Source organism: Canis lupus, chromosome 36, assembly GCF_011100685.1.
Source record: "Canis lupus familiaris isolate Mischka breed German Shepherd chromosome 36, alternate assembly UU_Cfam_GSD_1.0, whole genome shotgun sequence".
NCBI classification, from domain to species: domain Eukaryota; kingdom Metazoa; phylum Chordata; class Mammalia; order Carnivora; family Canidae; genus Canis; species Canis lupus.
Genome location: NC_049257.1, coordinates 10,623,322 through 10,643,053, shown reverse-complemented (window position 1 = coordinate 10,643,053; position 19,732 = coordinate 10,623,322). Strand labels below are relative to the sequence as shown.

The window sequence follows — 19,732 nt, the reverse complement described above, 5'->3', positions numbered from 1 at the left end:
TAAATCTTCATTTTCTACTACCAGAAACCATTTACTCAGTTTATTTGTAAACATCCTTAATTAAAATGTTTTGAATCATCTAATTCCTTTCAATAAAATGAAAGTGAGATCAGAAGGATATCTTCTACATTTGGTAAAGTCGTGTATATATGCCTTGCTTTTTTTTAAGCTAATGTTTAATTTAAGTAATAATAGAAATTTAGATGGCAGCTTAGGAATTCTGTTGTGTTTATTATGACATATATTCTCTTAAGGGGAATCACTAGTACCTATTTGGGAAACTAATAGCAAATTTGGAAGACAGCGTCATAGGTAAGTTTTGTGACTTTTATTCCCAGATCCAGAAACAGAGTAAACTCATTTCCTTTTAATATTCGAAAGAAGAGAACAGAGAGATAATAGTTCTGTTTTTAAATCATTATCTAAAAGTAACATATTTGGTCCAGATATTTTAAATTTGAGCCAACAATCGCTCTTGAGCCATAACTTACTTTCAAAATTGCATGCCCTTCAGATCATAGCATTTCAGAGTAAAAGTCATCTACAATTTGTTTAATCACCACTTCTTCCAAAATGAAGTATTTCTCCTTTCCAGCATCAGGTTCCATACCTATGACATTACCATAACAAAACCCACCTCATAGTATTAGAGTTAAGATCAAATGAAATGGTTGTGCACTTACCAAACTGCAAATTAGGATTCTTAATCAGAAAAAAACTCTTTATACTTAAATTTGCATTGTGGTCCTTAATAAAAATATCAAAATGTATGTGTTCTCCATAAACTCGATAGCCTGTGTTTAAGAGCAAGACTATTCTAATTCAAATGCAAATAGATTCTGCAATATTAAGACTTTTGTTAAGTAACTGTGTATCCCCACCCTTGCCCCATTCCTTTCTTCCTTGCTCTCTCCTCAGTCTCTGTTAAGTATCCGTGGCTCCCTGTTTTCCCCACGACGCAATAGCAAAACAAGCATTTTCAGCTTCAGAGGTCGAGCAAAGGATGTCGGTTCTGAAAATGACTTTGCTGATGATGAGCACAGTACATTTGAAGACAGCGAGAGCAGGAGAGACTCACTGTTTGTGCCGCACAGACATGGAGAGCGACGCAACAGTAACGTTAGTCAGGCCAGTATGTCATCCAGGATGGTGCCAGGGCTTCCAGCAAATGGGAAGATGCACAGCACTGTGGATTGCAATGGTGTGGTTTCCTTGGTGGGTGGACCGTCAGCTCTAACCTCACCTACTGGACAACTTCCGCCAGAGGTGATAATAGATAAGTTAGCTATTACTGACATTACACACCAACTGAAATAATCAAAGCCTGGGCGGTTTAGCCTATTATACCATTCTGCTTCCCCAAAATGAAATGCCTTGAAAATAATATGATTTATTGAATGAAAAACAATAAATCTTTAGAACCAATTGATTTGTATGGGACCATTAGATTTCAAATGCTTTAGAGTTCTTACAGTCTGAGTGAAACTATATCCACAAATTCAAGAGACCTACCAACACAAAATAATGGGCACTGTGACAACCAAATTGTTATTACAAATGTAATCTCACACAGAATTATGTAATTATTTATTCATATTCTGGAAATGAAATATTATCATGACCTATAGGCAAATGACCTGCCTAATGATAATAGGCAGTTTCCATACAAATATCAATATTATAGGGATGCTAAAGTGTTTTGATGCTAAAATGTTTTGATGTGTATTAAATGGCTCTAAAATGCTTTGATTTCTTATAGGATGACTTGTAGAAATAATCAAAGGAAATAAATAATCTCAGGAAAGCACACACATTTCATTGTACATCTGTGTTTGTGCATGGAAAAAAATTGGCCCATATATGTCAATACTATCAATATGGCTTCAGAGAAAACAATTCAGCCTTGCAACACTATGATCCTATTATTTTGGGGGGAGAAGACTGATCCAATTATTAATCATTGAGATAAGCTAGAAATAATCACATTTGAATGAAATGAAACAGTGTATGACTTTAGTATGCTTATGGAATTTCTCTGAAAATTCCAAAAGGTTAATTAAAACATTCCTGCAACAAAATTGCCCTATACAATTGCATCCAACTGGTACATTCTTGTTAAACTCTACCATCGTGATAATTTTTAAAAAGTGTTTAGAACTTAATAATAAACTCAATATTTTATTATTACTTGAAAATTATTACCTGGAAAAATTGCATGTAGCATGATTTTCCAAAGAAATGCTATGTAGTGCTGTATTATTCATTGAAAGGGTGGTTTGAACCATCAGTATTTGGTTTGCAGGGCACCACTACTGAAACGGAAGTCAGAAAGAGAAGGCTAAGTTCTTATCAGATTTCAATGGAGATGCTAGAGGATTCCTCTGGAAGGCAAAGAGCCATGAGCATAGCTAGCATCCTGACTAACACAATGGAAGGTAAGAAGCAAGCCATGAGATAGTCAGCTTGACATGATTATATGCTTTGTGCAACTATTTCTTCTCCTCATAGAATTACCAAAGTCAATTACCCAAAATCATAACTGCATAACAAACCTAAGTAGATGATATATAAAATACATTATTAACATGCTGGTTACAAAAGCTAATACTGTCCCTTTTTTGTAACTCCTGATCCTGTCAACTAAGTGATATTTCCCCACTCCATATTATGTCAGTGAGTTATCGTTATATTCTCCTTAAATAATTAGAATATACCTTCTTACATTACATTAGTCTTGCAATTTCATAAGTCTTTTATTTAAGAAGTATTTAACATGTGTTCTTTAGAAAATATGAGTTACATTTTATATCTTGTCCTATTGGTATATATGATATCTGAATGGTCACATAATAATTATGACAGGTTTACCCATTAAATTACTAGCAACTCTCTTAAATATATTAGGCTAAAATTCTAAAAGATATGAGTATATTTGCATAACATAAGTAGATATAGGTTTGAATCTATACTAAAAAGGACATACTACATCTCATTGTGTGCAAAATTAATGCTGATGTGGAAACAATCAGAAGAGAGACTTGGTTGCACACATTAATAAGGATCACAGCTTTAGACAGTGTTTTTTAAAAGACACTTTCAAACGAAATAGTGTTTGATACATTTAATATTTCTGTAAAGCTTATTTAAAAATTGTTTTGGGGTGCCTGGGTGGCTCAGTTGGTTAAGCTCAGCAGGGAGTCTGCTTCTCCCTCTCTGCTCATGCTCTCTCCCTCTCTCTGTCCTTCTCAAATAAATAAAATCTTTAAAAAAATAAAATAAAATTCCTTTGATAAAAATAATATAGCAATATAATCAATAATTACCTAGCTATTAGCTAATAAAGTTAATTTGAAGTATTAAATTGAAGGTGTTTTCTGTATTTAATTAAAGGCAAAAGACGTTTATATGAAATTTTTAATGAATATTTTGTGAGGATATTTAAAAGGATTGCCTTCTCAAGTTTGTTAAGCTAAGTAATATGAACTTCGATACCCAGGTAGAAGCACTGATTTTATAAATAATGTTTAATCTATTGTAACAATAATTCATTTTTATTGTTATTTACTACTCTTCCTCTTTATTGTTCCCCCAGAACTTGAAGAATCTAGACAGAAATGTCCACCATGCTGGTACAGATTTGCCAATGTATTTTTGATCTGGGACTGCTGCGATGCATGGTTAAAAGTAAAGCATCTTGTGAATTTAATTGTTATGGATCCATTTGTCGATCTTGCCATCACTATTTGCATTGTCTTAAATACTCTCTTTATGGCCATGGAACACTACCCAATGACCGGTCAATTCAGTAGTGTATTGACTGTAGGAAACTTGGTAAGTTCATTTAAAGTTTACTTATTTCCTTTGGCAGGGGTGGAGGATATAGGCCAAAGAAAAAAATCCATTCATGCTGTGTAGGGAATCTCAGCAGTAAGATCTAAAATTCAACTGGTATGAATGCTGATTGCTCAGACCAATGTCCATGCTAATTGACCACAGTGTCTGGTAAGCTGTAAGTTCATTAAAATTTTTACTGTCATTCTTGCTAAAATATAGGTCCAAAAAAAAAAAAAAACACAAAGTATCTAATTCTGGCTCCACAAAAATGCAGTTTTACTATACACAGCCTCTGAAGAAATCATGTCCATTGAAGGAAATATATAGCAACTCTGTATGCAAAGATTGATTTCTGTACAAAAGAGGACATAGTTGTTTAAATTGAATTACCTAACAAAATGTTTCAGTAGTATTCACACAAAAGAAAAAACAGTGGGTGAAAATGCATTTGTAATTTAGCCATACTTAGCCATACTTTTGGTTCAAATCACTTGAACAGGCATCTGCATATGTGTATGCTGACATGTACATTTCCTCCTTTATATGAGAAAACTGAAATGGGTAAACAAGTAAGAAAAGGATTAATCGAGAGCTTCCTTTTTGGCACAAGACAGAAATAGACTCAAACTAGTGTAAGAGGAAAATTAAAAAAAAAATAAAAAAACGACTCCTAGAATGAAAAGAAAAAAATGAACTACCAAACCATATAAAGGCTAACTTTGTAGTTGGGCTTCAGGAAATGCTTTAACCAAGGGCTTGGATGTTGCTCAAATGTTCATTTCATCTTTTGTCTCTGGGTCAGGAAACCTCTCAGCCATACCTCTCTGGTTTTACATCTTGTAACCTCTGCACTGGAAAAAAAGCTGTATCCCTTTTTCAGTTCTAGTTCAAAGACTCTCACAATAGGACTCTTGTTTGGCAGAGCCTAGGTTAGATGCTCACTTCTGGTTTAATCGGAGGCCGAGGGTGGATCCATGTGAAAACATGACAGACTCGAGGAATCACAAAGATGGAGAAGCAATTCCCAACAGAAGTTGAAAAGGAAATACTGGGCAGACAATTACATAAATGTCTACCCAGTAAGTGACCTCAGCTTTATTCCATGGTTTGACTTTGTAGCACCCACCAGATTCTTGAGATTTTCTTCATCGTTGGCACCTGTGAATTGGTTTTTTTTTTTTTTAAGCGATTGTTCTTGATCTTTCCAATCACCTCATGTCTGCTTCTTTTCTGGACTTATGTCTAGTAAGGCTGTTTTCCACTCAATGTTTTTATTATTCAACAACTGTTGGAATTATCTGCTCTTGTGGCGTAAGCTATGCCCTACTCCTATATTTCCAACTATTACATAATGTTGTGCAAGGATAACTTTGAACACAATATGTGACTGAAAGTGCTATCTCAGTCCAGTCTTATGTTACCTCTAGTAGTAGCCTCCCAGCTTCAAAGAGCCTTCCAATTCAAAGATAGAAATCTGATAGCCATTTTTACTTACTTTTCCTGCATTTGTTATATATAAGTTGATAAGACCCATTATTTCTTCTTTAAAGGTACCTCTTTTTAATCCTATAACTATGATTAAAATAATACTTTTAGGACTCTGCACTCAGTATGTTTGCTCTTTGCTAAAGTATCTATTATCTGTACTTAGGGTTCAACAGCTTTATCTGATTTTCAAGACTCCTCATCTGATCCCATCCTTTCTATACCTTCCTATAGTCCATTGTTTCCTAACCAGCCACTACTGGCCCATCAGAACAGCCAAGTCACACCAACATCACCCATGTTTATATATTTACATATGGGAAAATATTTCACTGTTCTCTACATTCACATCTAGAGTGTTCCGACCTCATTTCAATTCTTCATATTCTTCAAGGTTATGTCCCATTTTTCCTTTGTATCTCCTATAATGTTTACATGCTTGTAGCTCAATAAATAATGAACTGGTTGTTTTCTACCCAAACGGGCTGCTTAGAGTAGAATGTTTTCATGAAAGAATATAGGCTTTGGAGTTGGGTGGAACTGGGTTTGGCTTCACTGCCAATACTTACTAATGATGTAGCATCTGGACAAGTCTGATAAAAAATCTGAGTCCTTGTTTTCTATTTTGAAATGGATATAATGATACTCATCTCCCAGAGTTGTTGTGAAGGCCAAATGAGGTAAGATGAAAACAATACTGAGCCTGGCATCTAGCATGTGCTCAATAAACAATTTCCTTCCTCTAATATATGCTATTTACCTTTCTTTGAAATACTGATGGAAAACAGTTCTGCTCTAGCTCTTGTATTTTTCCCAAGATACTGAACAGTTAGGGAAGTTGAACAATCAGGAAGAAATTTTGGAAATTTGCCAGAGCAAAACAGGAAATTGAAGTTTTATAGAATTCCAAAGTTAAAGCACTAGAGTTTGGAAGCACAGGATAAGAGAGGTTGGATTATAAGGATGATCAAATGGAAAAGCACTAGAAAAAAAGCACCAAATCTGGGTTCAAGTCCAACAGTCCATGCTAAATAACTGTGGTGCTCTTGAAAAAGTAATTTAGATCTTTGGGTCTGTTTTCTAGTGAGTAGAATGTACTGAACTAGATGATTTTTCATGTTTTCTCCAGTTCCAAAATTCTGTAACCTAATGTGTAGCAACAGAGATAAGGAGGTACAGAAGTAGGGTGGAAGACTGATGACTGATAGATTGTGGTAAAACCATTAATAAGCTGAGGTTAGCATCAGGGAAACAAGGCTCAGCAAGATAAAGAGTGTATAAGATAGAAAACAGACCTGAGTTAACTATTTCTAACTGTAAGAGATGGAACAATAAACTGTTTCTATTAGCTGAAAGCTCCTGTTATTATTAATAATATCATACATTAAGGCATTTCATAGTTTCTCAGATATTTTATACCCATAACAACCCTTATAATAAGTATTTCTGTATAAAAATTATATATGTTTAATTATACGTAAATAATATGTAAAAATCTATAGAGACAGACACAGAGAAAGAGAAAAAGAAAAAGAGGAAGAGGGAGGAAGGAGTGGAGAGGGAGAGAATATACTCCTTATACCATGGGTACTTAGCTGACTTTGGACTCTATTATACACTATGGATGGTTGCATTGCATATTTTGTGGAATTTATAGTTTGCTTATTTAAATAACTTTAGTTTCTATGGAGTAGTTGTTACTACTCAAATTTTCACATAATACCTTACAAATAAGGATATCTAGGTTTTATTTGAATTGTTAACAAAGGAATGTCCTGTAAAAGATTTGTGGAACTTTCAGGTTTACTTAGATCAATGTGCCCCATTTGTACCCTGTTTCTGGAGCATATAAAAATTACATCACTTCTCTACTAATTGGATTGATTGATCAAATTTGAGCATCAGGAGACCTCAAACATCTGTTGGGTTTCTCTAAGATGCTCTATTTTGTTTTTGTCTTGACTATTATAAAACCCATGCACCCATCTTAGAGACTTTATAAGCAAGAAATCATCCATCAATCGTAATAGGTTACACAACCTCTTTATCATACAAACATTCCCAACTAACCTATAAGTCTTTCTTCAGGGAATACAGATAGAGGTTTGTAGCTCCTACATTGACTACTTTTCTTACTATAACTCTCATTATAACCAGTGATTAAGAGTCCACGATATCCCTTTATCCTGCTAGACCCTGAAGGGAACTCAGAACATGATACCTGTACTAAGGATCATACATGTCATTTGCAAATAAAAACCTAAAGAAACATGATTAGTAAAGTTATTTCAATTAAATGGTGTGGTACAGGATATGAATTTAAAATCTCAGAAAAGGGACATGATAACTTTTTGAAGGAGAAAAAATAACTCATTTATTAAAAGATAAAACACTTGGGAGCTGAATCCTAAAATTCACCTGGAGGCATCTTGTATCAATTAAAGAGTGCTATCTGGCCATCTAACTCCTTTCCTAGTACAGTATAAAGCTATCTTGTCTCCAAACTAACAATTTATAATGAGGTTCTAGTGTAAAAATTGTGTATACAATTTCTGAATACAATTTGGTAAACAATACAATGCTGACAGAAATCCAAGAATTTTAGACGCAGACCTTATGAGTTACCTCATTGAATAGCCTCATATGACAGATAAGAGAAAAGAACACCATAAATGCTAAATAATTTCTCATCATTTTTCTTTAAGTATATTTTGATTTCACCTTCCCCACCCAATCAACAACAACAACAACATTTTAAAATGTTTGCATTTAAATACCCAAAAGCCATGGGAGTAATAAAACTAAAGCCATTTTTTAAAAAAAAGCTAATAATAATAATACAGCAAATATAAGCTCCAGTTACATCAAATTCACTACAAAAAGAAAACATGGAACATCAGTCTGGACAAATAGAGGTTTTGTAGAGCAAACTGACCAATAGCCTTTAGAATGAACATTTCTCCTTTTAATGTACAGCAACAGAACTTCCCTAAGTAAATACTCAATAGGAAAACCTTCCCTTTCCTGAAATGAGACCTTATTCCCCAACATTTTATCATCTTCAGTGTTGTGCACCCCAAACCATCTCAAAATGCTCCAAATTTCTTTACTCTTGGTCCAGACTTCCAGGGTGATTTCTCATCTCCATCCTTAGCACTTATGCATTTACTGTATTTATCATGTATACAATAGATTAGGACCTTTTCACTGAACTTAACTCCTCACTAAAGAAGCTGGCTTAGAAAGCCTAAAATTCATTGTTCATAAGAAATTTATCAGCCTAAATGAACTAGGTTTATGCAGTCTGTCCACAGAAAATTTATCAGCCTAAATGAACTAGGTTTATGCAGTCTAGGTTTGTATATCTTAATTACTACTATATTTTCAAAGACCAGCAAAATGTCTTCCATTTAGGTGTGCAGCAGTAATTTTTTTCTGAATGAATGAGTGGCTACAAAAGCATTTACCCAAAGTTTCAAAAGATAAAAAGCTTCTACATAAAACAAGATACATTTTGGCCAAGTTCAAACAATAAACATTCAACGTTTTTTATTAATTGCCTTGAGTCCTAAAAATTCTTTGTGATATAGAAAATTCAAAGGCAACTGAATGTTTGTTTATAAACCATACATGGGCATTATTTACATAATCTGATACATATCCAGAGGTTGCCAATTCTTTCTGTTTTTAGAATTTTTTGATGGAATTTAAAAATTATGTAAACTTAGGCTAATATTAAATCAGTATGCTGGATTGATTTTTGTTAGAATGAGAAGAAATTTTTAAAAACTCTTAAATACTGACAATGCAGTTTATTTTTTTTTAAAGATCTTATTTATTTATTCATAGAGACACAGAGAGAGAGGCAGAGGGAGAAGCAGGCTCCATGCAGAGAGCCTGAGGTGGGACTCGATCCAGGGTCTCCAGGATCATGCCCTGGGCTGCAGGCGGTGCTAAACCGCTGTGCCACCAGGGCTGCCCTGTCAATGCAGTTTAGACTAAAATGTGCCAAGAAACAATACCAATGATTTTAGGATCTAAATGGAAAACACTTAAGGATATAAATAAATATAGTTTTAAATTGCAAATTATAATTAAAATGTTATTTCTAAAATGGAATTTTATGTTGGGATTACATTTTAGATGAAAGGATGTACATTTAAGGTATAGGTTTTTATAACGTAGGAGATCTAGTCATTTCAGAAGAGCTGAAAAGATCATCCTATGATATTTCTGTAGGAAGAAATATTTATAGATGGTTTACCTGGATAGTTTCTACCTCAGTTTAATGTATTTCTATGATCAGGCTGCTAATTCAAACAGCTGCTTCTGAGACTTTGTATAAGAAATAAGATTTCTTTAAATCAGAATTTATTTTAAATTCACCAGGGAAAAAAATCCTATGGTGTCATTCCATAAAATAAAAAAGAAATAATTTTCAGTGTGCATTCCACTATATATCCAGATTTTCATGCAATAAAATTATTTGGAAAACATTTTATTTCTACTTGAGTGAATGAAGAACTGAAGTTAAGCTGTTTTTTTCTGGAATAGGTTATTTCCCCTAAAGTCTTTCTATGTTTAGGAAAATAATATGTTAGCTGCATTTTTTTTAAGATTTATTTATTTGAGAGACAGAGAGAGAGAAAGAGAGAGAGAGAGAGCACACCCACAGGAGCAACCTGGAAGGGAAGGGGCTGAGGGAGAGAGATCCTCAAGCAGCTTCCCTGCTGAGTGTACAGCCCGAGGCAGACCACTGCCTCTCCCAGGACCCTAAGATCATGACCTGAGCTGAAATCAAGAATTGAGTGCTTAACCAACTGAACCACCCTGGTGTCCCTATGTTAGCTGCACTTTTTTTAAGAGTGGATACTGATTTCTTTTAATTAACTGATGTTTAGGAAATTCAAATAATTTTGATGCCGATATTTTGAGAGTCCTTCAGGGTAAAGGCTGATTTACCTTGTAAATGGTAAGCTTGGCTTTATAGTTATAAAATGCAGCTTTTACCTATTCTTAAGGTTATTGTTTTTTAAGATTTTTTTACAAGAGTAATTTCATAGCTCTTCATTGGGTCCCTTGGCCTGTGGTTTTGAGTTAAAAAACAAATTTTGAGTTCATTTCAGTTGTTTCTATTGTCAACCAGACATTCATCCAACCACTCAAATAATTTATTAATTTTAATTATGCGTGCATGCATACTGACAAAGTTCACCTGCTGCTTTCAATTAAATCTGCAGTTCCCTGCTCTATTAATCCATTAACCTTAATTCTGAGCCATGCATCCAGAGAATATTATTATAAAACACTTGTGGGAAACTCACTCTTATTTCAGAAACATTTTTAAAATTACAGAAATAAGATGATGTCCCTTTAAAAACCCACAAAAATCAAGAATAAAATATGGTTTTTACCAAATTTAAAATAAATTTAGAGTAACTTCAATTAATATATAGATTTGTTCCTAAGGTAATAATACTAAAAACAAAATTCATTGTGATTATGCGAGAAGTCTGGTGTACCAAAAAGGGCAGTAATTCTGTAGTTACAATTCAGTATCAGAATCACAATGTGAATGAGGAAATGTTTTAAAATCAGCATTTTCTTGGGTATCACTTAAAATACTCCCTTGGAAAAAAATGCTAAATTTATATCAGTTTGTTACATTTCTCCATTTTAAATTTTAAATGTTTTTACTCAGGACTATTTAATATTCTTTACAGATTCTTACAGTGTCAAAAGTTTTTTCAGTGTCTGTGATCTCTATTTTACTTTAGGTCTTCACTGGGATCTTCACAGCAGAAATGGTTCTCAAGATCATTGCCATGGATCCATATTATTATTTCCAAGAAGGCTGGAACATATTTGATGGAATTATTGTCAGCCTTAGTTTGATGGAGCTTGGCCTGGCAAATGTGGAGGGATTGTCTGTACTGAGATCATTCAGACTGGTATCAATTTAGACTACATTTATATTGTATCACTGGCATAAAATTTATTTTAAAAATAAATCAATGTGATCTTACACTTATTTTTAATAATATTTTAAATCTACACCAACACATGATACTCTAAGGAATATATATAAACATTCTCTTTAAAACAAAGTGTGACTATTTTCTGAGAATGATAAAAATGGCTGAACCACTTCATAATGATTAGCTATATGGGCACATTTAAAAACGCAACTGTGCCTCAAATTATGTTTTAAATTCACTTAATTTTTTTTTTGCTTCAACTCCGTAAAGAAATGCAAATAACAATTTGAGGCCTCAGTTAATCTTAGTTTTTTATCAACCTTAAACTTATATTAGTAGGAACTACTTTAAAGGAACATGTATAAAAAAATAAAATAAAATAAAGTAACATGTATGAAAACATTTGATATCATTAGCATTTTAAACAATGGTATAACAAACTTTTTAAAAATCGGCAAAATTTATTTTAAAAATATAAAATTTTGGGATCCCTGGGTGGCGCAGCGGTTTAGCGCCTGCCTTTGGCCCAGGGCGCGATCCTGAAGACCCGGGATCGAATCCCATGTCGGGCTCCCGGTACATGGAGCATGCTTCTCCCTCTGCCTATGTCTCTGCCTCCCTCCCTCTCTCTCTCTCTCTCTCTCTCTCTCTCTCTCTCTCTCTCTGTGACTATCATAAATAAAAAAAAATTTTTTAATATATATAATTTTATTGGAAATTAAGTAAAATGTGCAGTTTTTCACATTGAAAGGAAGACTTTATGTAAGTTATTTTTTATCAATTTAGTTTTATTTTATAAATATCCATTAAAATATATAACTCATACTTTTAGTATTTCTTTTTACTCTATAGTCTGAGGGTGACATTAGTTTGCTAAAATCAATCCAATTTAAATGTCTCCAATCAAAATATTAATTTGTTTTCAAGGATATATCTGTTGATGAACCAGAAAGGGATATAACTGTTGATGAATTAGAAATTTTCTATTTATCCTGACATATTTTATATTTTTTATTTTTGCATTTAATGATTTGATTAATAATTCCAGTATTATAAGCTACTTTTTCTGGGTTTGAATTTTAGTATGGTTTGAGATTTTACATCCCTCAAAGGTAGGTCTACAATATAGTATAATAATAAAATACAATGTCTAACTAACTTCCAAAATTATATTGTGATTACTACTGAGAATATCTTTTCACTTAATTACAGCTTCGAGTTTTCAAGTTGGCAAAATCTTGGCCCACCCTGAATATGCTGATAAAGATCATTGGCAATTCTGTGGGGGCTTTAGGTAATCTCACCTTGGTGTTGGCCATCATCGTCTTCATTTTTGCCGTGGTCGGCATGCAGCTCTTTGGTAAGAGCTACAAAGAATGTGTCTGCAAGATCTCCAGTGACTGCCAACTCCCACGCTGGCACATGAATGACTTCTTCCACTCCTTCCTGATTGTGTTCCGCGTGCTGTGTGGAGAGTGGATAGAAACCATGTGGGACTGTATGGAGGTCGCTGGCCAAACCATGTGCCTTATTGTTTTCATGTTGGTCATGGTCATTGGAAACCTGGTGGTATGTATATATTATAAATGCTCATAATTAAGGACAAGATCAGAGAGTAGCTAGGAAGGTGGCCTGATGCAATAGATAGCTCTGGTTTTATCACCAACAACCTAGACTCAAATCCCAGGACTAGCACTCTGAGTTCGGGCAAGTTACTTAACTTCTCTGAGCCTCAAGTTCCCCAACTATGAAAGTTGAATAACAACGCTGAAATTTTATGGTTGGTGTAGGGATTAACTGAAGTGTATCTGTGAAAGTTTAGAAGCAAAAATATTAGGGTTTTTTTGTTTGTTTTTAGAGAAAATTTTTCATGAAGACTTATTTTTTATCCTTTTATTACCATTATGGACTGAATTATTTTTTATCCTATTATTACTTTTATAAAGAAATGACCTCCAGTAAATCTAAAAATATGGCTGTCTACCCTATCTTCAAATTACCCTTTACAAATTCATAGCTCATACTGTCGGCCTACTCAGAGGCAGTAAGTTGCATTTTACCAAATTTTGAAGATACATTTCAATGAAATAGGGTATTAGATTGTAGCTATGTAATTTAACTATTCAACTTGGAAAGGGACTAAATGTATCCTTCCCTGAATTTGCTTTATTAAAAGAAAATAAATTGTTGCCATTTAAGTTATTCACACTTAAATCTGAGCAGAATTAAAAAACTTACTTTTAGTTCTTAGTGTAAAAGCGTAATTTGTATATTAACATGTTTTAATGCTTACATTTCTCAATTATGTGTGTACATAATGTTCTTCATGCCATCATACTTAACCTTTGCTTTGAGAGGTACATTTTTAAGTGAGACTGCTTGAAAGAATATTTGTGGGGTAACTGTAGACATGAAATTTTTTTCAGAAGAGTAAATCAGGAAGCTCTAGATTCTGAACAAAATCTGATGCAGAAATAAGGAAACAAACTACAGTTCTTGCTTTGATGGGAGATGTGTTAATCTTATATAATTTGCATTTGGAAATTTCTGCTTTTCTGAATTTGTGGCCACTGGACAAAGGAATTTATATTAAAAGTATACTGTTTTAACACATATCACCAAGCTCTCAAAAAGAAAATCCTTATTTGTATACATGAAGCTAAACATTCTCAGACAAACTGATAACATGAAGTAAAATGACTAAAATGATGTTTTTTTTTTCTCATTGGCCAAAACCATCAAAACGGGATTTTTGTCTCTTCACTGGCAACTCTGAGTAGACAATTTAAGTCTCAGAAGTCCTGGTTTCCTGTTGTCCTTCTTGGTACGAAGGAAAAGGCACTTGTTTTATCATATTGCCCCTACAGCAGATAGTAGCTGTCAGGTCCTTTAAATAGTGTAAGATTCAGTCACGTGTCTGAAATACAGTAAGCATTCAAGAAGCATTTGTTAAATTAACTTTAGCAAAGATCTATGCTAACATGCATACTTCGTATTAATGTAGCAAATTTTCTTTTATTCTTTTAGGTTCTGAACCTCTTTCTGGCCTTATTGTTGAGTTCATTTAGCTCAGACAATCTTGCTGCCACTGATGATGATAATGAAATGAACAATCTCCAGATTGCAGTAGGAAGGATGCAAAAGGGAATTGATTATGTGAAAAATAAGATACGGGAGTGTTTCAGAAAAACCTTTTTTAGAAAACCAAAAGTTATAGAGATCCATGAAGGCAACAAAATAGATAGCTGCATATCCAATAATACTGGAATAGAAATAAGCAAAGAACTTAATTATCTTAAAGATGGAAACGGAACCACCAGTGGTGTAGGTACTGGAAGCAGTGTTGAAAAATACGTAATCGATGAAAATGATTACATGTCATTCATAAACAACCCCAGCCTCACTGTAACAGTGCCAATTGCTGTTGGAGAGTCCGATTTTGAAAACCTAAATACTGAAGAGTTTAGCAGTGAGTCAGAACTAGAAGAAAGCAAAGAGGTAAGAATGCTTTCAAAGTTTTTGTTGCATTTCCTATAATAACCATGCATTATGGTTATTCAGTATTTTTCTGTGTTCATATGCATTACTAAAAAGTAAATTGAAAGGCAATATATACATATGGCAGTGTTGGAAAATTATGAGATATTTTTTATTGGGCAATTCATCCATAGAAATTCCAACTTTCCAAAGAAGATCATCATTCTGAATAATTTGCATATTCGTCTTCTTGATTGTTTGAATATCTGGCTAAAAATATGGCCTGCCAAAAAATAAGCCATATTTACTGCTTTCTATTCTATACACTATATTATGCTCTTTAGACTCTTTAGACATATCAATGAATAATATTTTATCAATCGTTGTGAAAGTGTCATCTTACTTTCTAGATTAAGTTTTGCTATGATTTTTTTTAATGTGAAAATTTTATGTGGTTTTTGTTCACCTTCAAAAGCTTTACTGTGATATTTATTTATGAAAGTGTTACATATATTTGGAAAGTGCAAGTAGCATTGATTATTTTGCCCAGTCAAGGACAAGCAAGTCCAAGTGTTCCAGATTAACTTGAAAATGCTAAGACCTACTTAGAAAAGCTACACTTGAGGATTACAGTTACGAAGTAAAAGTTGAAAAGCTGCTCTTATATTACTAGTTGTTCAAAATAAAACAAAGAAGAAAGGGAACTGTTCTTACTGTATGATCAGAATTCACAGAATCCCATAAAAGCAGCTTAATGGTATTAATTCTGCAATTCTATATCACAGAGAAGAGAATTAAATTTTTTTACTATTACCTATTTTTGGACTTCTAATATACCAGTGGGAAGTAAGTCTAGCACAGAGTTATAAAAGACAGATTTTAGCTTGAGGGTAGGATATTAGCACCACAGGAAACAGATCATTGACATCTGACTTTTTGAGCATATTTGGAAAACTTCTCTTTTTAAGAAGAGTATCAACAGAATTCGTATAAGTAATATAATAAGTAGTTGACAATGTCATAACTCATAGCTCTCGATCCTTCCTTTTAGACATTTCAGCACTGCTGAGATATATTATAATAGTAAATTTGAAAATATTTTTTAAAGGTAAAACCATATACAAAATGGGGTATAATATTCTTGGAATTCCACTCAAAGTCTGCTTAGTGAGCTCAATTCTAATTTACATATTGTTTATTCTGATAAAATAACAACTCAATTCTAATTTTATTTTTCATCACCTAACAGATTTTTTTAAGAAAAAAATCAATTAATTAATGAGCAATTATTGAGCATTTTTTCAAACTCAGCACTTTGCTGGATACTGAGACTAAGGAAGAGTTAAAGGAGAGAGCTCTATAATACAACTGCCTTTGGGGAATCTCAACATCTTCAAGGAGGCCAACACTAATTCTCAAAATTATTAAAGATCTATTAAAAAGTTTCATCCTTCAGGACCGAATATAAAAATTATAGGTATTGAGAACAGCAAGAACATAGCAAGTTACTAAATGGAAGAGATAAAATTGAAATAGGCCTCTAAATTTGAGTATGATCAAAAAGCCAAAGCAAAATCCTACCAAAGGAAAGCCACAGTTGAGAATGAGCTTGGTATTAAGGTGCAGCAGTGAAACAATCAGCATGAATAACCTACTGGTTGAGAAGATAGTAGAAAATTTGGGTGAATAAGGTATTTCCAGATTGTAAAGTCTTAGAAGTAGAAAAATTTAGAATTGCTAGCATAATCAATACAGAGCTATTTGTTCTGAAGCAGGGGAAAGGCAAAAGGAAAGTGATGTTTTCGGAAAGTTTATTTGGTATCAATGAGTAAGATGGTTTCGAGTGAAGGATATGTGGTGACAATCATTTGATAGCAATCAGGTGATGAAATTCTGGGCTGAGGTAAAGTAATAAGTGTGGTCACTGAGACCTAGCAATTTGACAAACTAGTGAGACTAGGAAATTGGAAAAAAAAATAGTAATTGCACTCTCTGAAAGAGTCTTTTTAGGAAGGTTACCAGGTTTAAGTGGGAAGAGGGAAGACTTCAACTGGAATATACTAAATTAGAAGTAACAGTGTTAGGGTGAGGGCTGGGTGAAAAATCAGGGATTTAAAAAAGATTTGTTAATTATCAGATTCCTTAACAATAGAGGAGCTTATTACCAAGTAATAAGGGAAGATTAGAAACTAGACTAGCCTGGGGTCAAGAAGAGGTAGAAAAATCAAAGAGGTTAGAGAAACTTTTGTTACAGTAGTATCATAGGTTTTATCACATTGGACTGATGGAAATTTAATATCCTAATTATTTTCTACCAAAAAGTTGGCTTCTAGAATATTTCAAAAATTCTATAATGCCCACAGATATTTCAAATGACTGCTTAGAAAAATACCACCTCACTGTCATGTCTTTTTAATGGCTAGGAAATCATAAATCTGGTACATGGAGACACTATGTCTGGAAAATATTTTATCATCTAAACAAAAATTCATTTTTGGGTGACTCTTTATAACCATTCTATCCTCTTCCAATCTAAATTTTGGATACATGGAAATCAATTATAGAGTGTAATGAAATTGTTTAAAGATGTACAGACATATTAGTGTGAAATTTTATCAAACTAAATATAAAAGTAAGTTATAAAACAAGGATAGAATTTATAAAAGGATAATATTTATATCCTTTATAAAACAAGGATAAAATTTCAAATTATTTCACATGGTAGGAATAAATTCAACAATAAATTTTTTACGGGTAATTTTTTAAATTAGTACAAAAAAAAAAAACAAACCCCACCCCACCCTGAAAAGTAACAAGGCAATTCTCATACGTGTTTATACAAAGATTAGAAGTACAATGTTTTTAAAAATAAAAAGCAAAAAATCTGCATATTCTAACATTATATAGTTGTTTTAGATAAATTCCAGGAAAGTTCAGTTTTAACCTGGAATTTCTGAAAACTGCTGGCACTGAACACAGGTCACGTTTCAGATGCCTATTTACATAGGCTGGTTATTCTTTTTTAGGAACTATTGCACACACACATACACACACAAATGAAAAATAACATATCCATAAAGTGACATTTTGGCTCATGCTTCTTAGTTTGACTGTAAGTAGAACACTGAGTTATGCTTTGAAAATACAGAATATCGTTTCTTTTTGCTGACACACTAAGAAATCATACAAACTAAACCAACAGTGATACATTACTCACTAAAAAAGTAATAAATTTTAAAACCTTGCAATACATTCTGCTTTAAGAGGCAGTAATTAATATTAACTTAGATGGTATTTGAAAACTCTAGTCATCTAACTCTCTGCATTCATTTTCAGGATACTGTATATCTAGCTATAGTGCAATTGGGGAAAAATGATCCCTAAAAGTTGTTAGAGATGAAGATATGAATTGCTGTTATTATATTTTTAATATATGTATTTATATATCCAAATATATGGATTGCTAACATAAACAGGCTGGTATGAAAACAAATACAAAGCTCTGCATGAAAAAATGTAAGAGAATTAAAGGTATGGATTGCAAAATAGTGTTCTTATTTATACTGGAAATACTTGGATTTATACAAATCTTGTGACAAAATATAAAGTAGAATTGTTTTTATATATTTAAAATTCATGTAATCATGATTTCTTAGCATATTTATAGAACTATGAATTTTTTAGTTTAGTTTTTAAAAAGGTTTTGTTGTCTTCCTGAGTGAGAATATAGAATAAATGTTCTTTAGAATCCTATCTGAAGTTGAATTCCAAAGCACAATCTAGCAATATCATACTGTGACCTTCACCGCTTACCGTTCTTACTTCTCACAGGGGTAAAATCAAGCTGGAGCCATCAAGAGTGCAGCTCTGGTGTTTTTTAACCAGCCAGAGGCTCGTGCCACCACTTTTACCCAGGTTACCCAAGCAAGTTATACATGTACAATCACTTTCTAAGTGAATTTTGACTGGCCTGCATGCTACTCAGCTGTTCCTTCCCCTGCCATGGCAAGGAAGAGCTAGATGTGCCCAGCCGCTCTCTGCTGAATTGTGTGACACATCATAGCATGGTCAGGCGAGATGGGCAGTCCCACATCATATATGATTCTGCTGATGAGTTTTCCAGTTTAGTCTTTAAAAATTTAAAAAAGCAATAATTGCATGCTCTATAGGATTTATAATTATTTTAAAATATGATAGGAATGTTTAAAGTTCAATATCGTCAAGAAGTTAAGAGAGCATGCATTTTTTTTTATTTCTCTGCTTTTATTTCATTAAAATAAGACCACAACTCGTTGTTGTTGCTGATTCAGCCCTTATAAGTAAACTGTATGACCAAAATGAGCCTCATGGGACTTTTTTGATAGTGCCATTTTCAGATCATTATATTCAGATTCATGAATATAATTTTCAACATTTGTAATTCATTTGCTCAAGATGGAAATGTATGCTTTCGTGGTTTTTTTTGAAAGGCTCTATAAAAGACAAAAACAGGTGATCATAAGTTTTTGGATATGAAGGGCCATAGTCTGTATGTATTTGGGCACCACATATCTTGGATTCCCAAGTAGTTTAAGAAAGTTTTTAAGTCATATGTCTGTAAAACTCTAAGTGTTCATTGCAAAGTAATCAAAAGAAGGAAAGCATCATGATATGGGATACTTCATTACATCTTGATCATTAAGTAACTGGTCCAGTGTACCCATTTTTTTAATTTCCCTAATCTACATTAATCTTCCCTAAATTTTCTACCTAAAACTGATCAGGTAAAAAAGAGACATAGAAAATGTCCTATTTTTTAGTATTACTATAGTTTTATGGGGAGTAAAGGGCATCTCCCAAGATCAGTGTTAAGTTTGTGGATTAACTAAGCCTTTAGTTTATTCTCTTGACTCAACCTTCTCTTGTTGATATCCATGCTTACTGGAATCTCAGCCAGAATGGGGGTTCTGGGAGGGAAA

At 33.2% G+C, this 19,732-nt stretch overlaps 1 protein-coding gene and 1 long non-coding RNA gene across 7 annotated transcripts in view; one reads left to right on the top strand and one right to left on the bottom strand.

The window, feature by feature from the left end:
• Positions 1-13,749, bottom strand: part of LOC102152710 — a 68,620-nt gene extending 54,871 nt beyond the window's left edge. Inside the window, exon 1 of the long non-coding RNA XR_005384631.1 lies at positions 12,602-13,749. This is a non-coding gene — a long non-coding RNA (uncharacterized LOC102152710). The remainder of the gene's footprint in view (positions 1-12,601) is intronic.
• Positions 1-19,732, top strand: part of SCN3A (sodium voltage-gated channel alpha subunit 3) — a 104,767-nt gene that overhangs the window by 60,666 nt on the left and 24,369 nt on the right. For 4 of the 6 annotated variants that reach the window (XM_038584693.1, XM_038584692.1, XM_038584691.1 and 1 more), the window contains 6 exons: positions 919-1,266; positions 2,303-2,435; positions 3,593-3,831; positions 11,097-11,270; positions 12,510-12,866; positions 14,325-14,795. In XM_038584693.1, the coding sequence (XP_038440621.1) occupies positions 919-1,266; positions 2,303-2,435; positions 3,593-3,831; positions 11,097-11,270; positions 12,510-12,866; positions 14,325-14,795 (1,722 nt within the window). The remainder of the gene's footprint in view (positions 1-918; positions 1,267-2,302; positions 2,436-3,592; positions 3,832-11,096; positions 11,271-12,509; positions 12,867-14,324; positions 14,796-19,732) is intronic. The other 2 variants (XM_038584695.1, XM_038584694.1) reach the window with 2 other exon arrangements.